At 46.2% G+C, this 4,165-nt stretch overlaps 1 protein-coding gene across 1 annotated transcript; it reads right to left on the minus strand.

The window, feature by feature from the left end:
• Positions 1–3,873, minus strand: LOC119679478 (zinc finger protein jing-like; the record flags this gene model as incomplete). The annotated part of the gene is given in 3 exon segments (XM_038091860.1): positions 1–1,399; positions 1,472–3,674; positions 3,753–3,873. Coding segments are annotated over 3 exon segments (3,610 nt in total), but the record flags the coding sequence as incomplete, so codon positions are not given.
• Positions 3,874–4,165: the final 292 nt, after the last annotated feature.

Consider the following 4,165-nt stretch of genomic DNA (forward strand, 5'->3'; position numbering starts at 1 on the left):
GACTGGAGGCATGCGAGCATGAGGTTGAATTGGAGAGTGAATTTGAGGAATTCGAATTTGTGTCAACAACGTTCAGGGTGGCGGCACATGATTGCTGCAAGGTGGGCGAATGGCGGGGTGAGTTTACTGCGGCCAAAGGTGACGGCGCAGGTGATGGCGTAGGAGAACAGGAAGATGATGCAGACGACGGAGGTGGTATGGAAGCTTCTAGCGATAAATCGGCGGCTGAAGAGACAAAATTTGAGTTTGAACTGAAAGAGGACGAGGAGCATTCATGATGCATGTTACTGCTTTGACTAGCACACATTTTAGTGTTATCCTCCATGAATTCCTCTTTTATGTCAGCTGGCAAAATTTGTCCACTAAAACTCGTTAAGTTCTCCTTTTTGACAATGTCCTCTAGTGGGGTTGTTACTGCTGTCATTGACGTTGTTATTTCATCAAGCGGCTCGTCTTTGATTTTGTCACACGTCACGGAGTTAAATACCGCAGACAGTGTCGAAGAGCTATTAGAGTTAGAGTAGTTGGCACATACCGTAGTGTTCAGAAGATTACCCGTATTCAGTGAGTTCTTAAGCATATCAAATGGATCGGGCATGGACACAGAGGTCGCAGTCGCAGTTTGTACAGCAGTTACAGTTTGTGTAGACGTTGGTGCTGAAGTGGTAACGGCAATCGCTTTTGCAGCGCTTAACTGTGGTAGCTGCATGGGCTTGATTGCTGGTACAATAGTCGCTGGTACTATAGCTGCTGGTATAATAGTCGCTGGTGCTATGCTCTGCGTTAGTTTCACACTGGACGTAGTTGGACTCGCTATGCTAACAAGCGCCGGTGTGGGCAGCACGTTAGGAATATTTGGTTTTGTTACGGTAGTTGCACGTATGGTAGCCAATTCCTTGTTGGCTACCACACCACATGAAGCCGGCACAAGTGGTGGTGGAGTTGTGGGCGTGGCAATGATTTTACCGTTGGCTGTGATTTTGGTTTTGTTTGTGTTGGCTGTTGCGATTGCCTTTGCCTGTGCTGTCAATTTGGGCGCACGTTTTTGGTATGGTTTCGCCAGCGCGGAAGGCTTGCTTTGTGCATTGCCTGGAGTTGTGGCATGTGTACGTGCTTTGCCATTTGATATCGTAACGAGTGGTGGTGGCTGGGAGCTTAGAGCCGGAAACTGTTGGTTGGTCGTTGCTTTGACAATGGCGAGTTTAGCTGTGGCAGTCTGTGTGCTTTGTGGCGCCGCTGTCGAAACAGTAGTGCCGCAGTTGCTTATATTCGAGATGTTGGCAGTGTTGCTGTTACTATTACTAATGGTTACCGCCGACAGAGGCGGCGGCTGTGTGGCAGTGATGAATTGCTGTTGGGCGAGCGCTAGTTGCGCCAGTTGCTGTTGATGTTGGAATTGCTGCTCAAACAAAAGGTCATGTGTTAATAATATCTAGTAAAATACTTAAAATAAAAACATTTGTTTGCTTACCTGTTGTAGTTCGTTGACGTCGTGCTGCGTTTGGGGCTGTTGCTGTTGTTGTCCGCTGGGTGCAAAGATTGAGCTCAAAGCGGGCAATGGATTTGGCTGTATAGGCTGCAGAGCAGGTAGTTGTTGGGGCTGTTGCAGTGTCAAGGACTTCTGTTGCTGTTGGCTATTGTTGACAGCGAGTGCGGCTGCTGCTTGCGCCAACATAGCCGGTAGTGAAGCAGCATTCAGTAGTAGACCAGCTGGTGTAGCCATAAACACTGGCTGCTGTTGTATATTAGCAGCAGCGCCCAATCGTTGCAGCTGTTGAAATTGCTGTTGTTGTTGTTGATTTGCTGCAATGGCTGCTGCAATTTGTTGTTGGAAAATCTCTTGAAAATTGTTGCTGTTGGTGGCCACAGCAGCGGCCGCTTTCTGTTGTTGTTGTTGCAACTGCAATTGCTGTTGTTGTTGTTGTTTGAGTAGCAGCTCTTGCAGGTCGCTGGCGCTTAGTAGATTAAAGGGATTTGTCGCTGCACTGGTGGCTGCAACAGCTGAGGTTGCTGTGGTTGTGGTGGCAGTGGTGAACTGTTGTAGTTTGAAGACGGTACCGTTGAGAAAATACTGTGCAGCTGCGGCTTGTGCAGCTTGTGCCGAGGTGGCGGCGGCAGTTGTTGCTGCAGTCTTCGCTGCAGCGGCTGCTGCTGCTACATTGTTTAATTGCATAATGTTTGTCCCGTTGGCAGCTAAGAGCTGTGGTAGTTGGACTAGATTGGGTAGCTGTACGGGTAGTTGGAACAGCGTCGGGCTGTTGTTCGTAGCAGTAGCTGTTGTTGTGGTAGGCGCGTTTAGTTTCTGCGACGTGACAGGTTTTAATTGTGGTTGCGGTTGTTGAGGCTGCTGTGCCGCGAGGCGTATGGCTGTTAGTAGCACCGCGGGTTGATTTGCAGTTTGCACTTGTGCAGCTGTTGTGGGCGCTACTTGCTTCGCACACTCCTGACCTTTGCCACTAATTGTTTGTTGTTGTAGTTGTTGCTGCTGCTGTTGCTGCTTCATTTCAGGTGTGCGTGGCGCTATGGCAACGTGTTTCTTAGCCGGTGATTTGCCAGTGGAGGATGCAGTGTAATTATTGCTTGGCGTTTTTCGCAGATTTGGTGCCACCTGTGCAATTTTTGTGGGTTTGCTACGCTCAATTTTCTTTAGTGCTGGTATTGGCATCGTATTAGCGGGGGTGAGTGTAGGTGGTGTGATAATTGCAGTAGGTGCGGTTGTTGCTGCAAAGCTTGAACTACTCGTTGCTGCAACGGTAGTGGTTGTGGTTGCGGGTAGCGAATTAGTTTTAGTTTGTTCACTGTTTTTGCTATTCTCCTTCAGTTGTGACAATATATTGAAGTATTTATTCAGTGAGGCTGTTGTGGCTGGTGCCATTGTGAGTGTGCTTGTAGTTAATGCGTTCGTAGGAGTACTTGTTGTGGGCGCTAAGGGTTCTGGCTTCTTAATGCTACCATTTTGATGTATTTGGGCCTTCATTTGTGATTTGAAGTAGCCTGTTATCTTGGTCTGCGATTCTTCTAAAGCAGATGCTTTCAGTCTTTTTGAAGCGGCAGCTGCACTTACGTTGTTACTCACCACGGCGGATGTGTCATGTACACTGGGCACTTGAGCAACAGACGAACGTGACTTCTTGGTTGCACCGTCACTGCTTGTGTTTATGGCACTGCGTTTCTTGAGTTGCGCACTGGCAGCAGTACCTATTGTGGGCGCTGTAGTCGCACTACGATTCCATTGCAATGAAGGCAGTGTGTTGCGTGGCGTGGTTGTGGTGCAGACTTTTGGCTGTGTCGTTTGTGACTTTAATTTGGCAGTGGTAAGCGCATTATTGTTGTTATTACTATTATTGCTTATGTTGTTACTATTACTATTTGTTGTGCTTGCACCGGCTGCTGTGCTGTGTGCTGGAACGCTGTTGCTACTATTGGTGCTGCTCGTACTGGTGTTGTTATTGCTGTTGCTGTTGCTGCTGCTGTTGGGCGCGAGTATTGTTTGTGGTGGCATTTTGCTTTTATTACAATGGCTGATGCTGTTGCTGCTGCTGTGGGTGGGCAGAACGTGTTGCTGTTGGTCGTCGCCTAAATTCGAGTGCGGACTATAAGGTGAGCCAGGCTCAGATGCATCTTCGCTTGAGCCAGTGCTAGAATCCGTACAGCTGAGTGAAGTTGCGACGCCACTGCAAATACAAAACACAAAAAAAAATAATTTAATAACTTTTCATTCTAATTGTTATACACAATTTTTTCAATCATACACAGCCATTGTGGGTTGTGGCCCCACTGTCAAAAAATGGACGAGAACATTTTATTGAAATTGATATCGCTTGTGGCAAGGTTTTCTTTCAAAATAATTCTACTTTTTTATGTTAAATATTGTTTATATTTGTTTTCGAAATCAATTTTTTTGTTTTACTTTTTTTTTCATTTTCTTTTTGTTAACTAATAAACGCGCGTTGCTCGATGGCTTTGTTTACGAACAGCTGTTTCCACGTTTTGACAGTTCCAGTGTGAAGGCAATTGAGAAAAATCTGCCTAAAAGTAGGCAAGATTATTTGGCCGAAATCGAAGTATCAATTGGAACTTATCAAGTGTTAGAAAACGGATGAAACTGAATATGTTAAAGAATTATTTTTAGTATTTAGAAAAAATTTTAAGCTGGTACATCGGA

The sequence above is a fragment of the Teleopsis dalmanni genome, chromosome 2, assembly GCF_002237135.1.
Source record: "Teleopsis dalmanni isolate 2A chromosome 2, ASM223713v2, whole genome shotgun sequence".
NCBI classification, from domain to species: domain Eukaryota; kingdom Metazoa; phylum Arthropoda; class Insecta; order Diptera; family Diopsidae; genus Teleopsis; species Teleopsis dalmanni.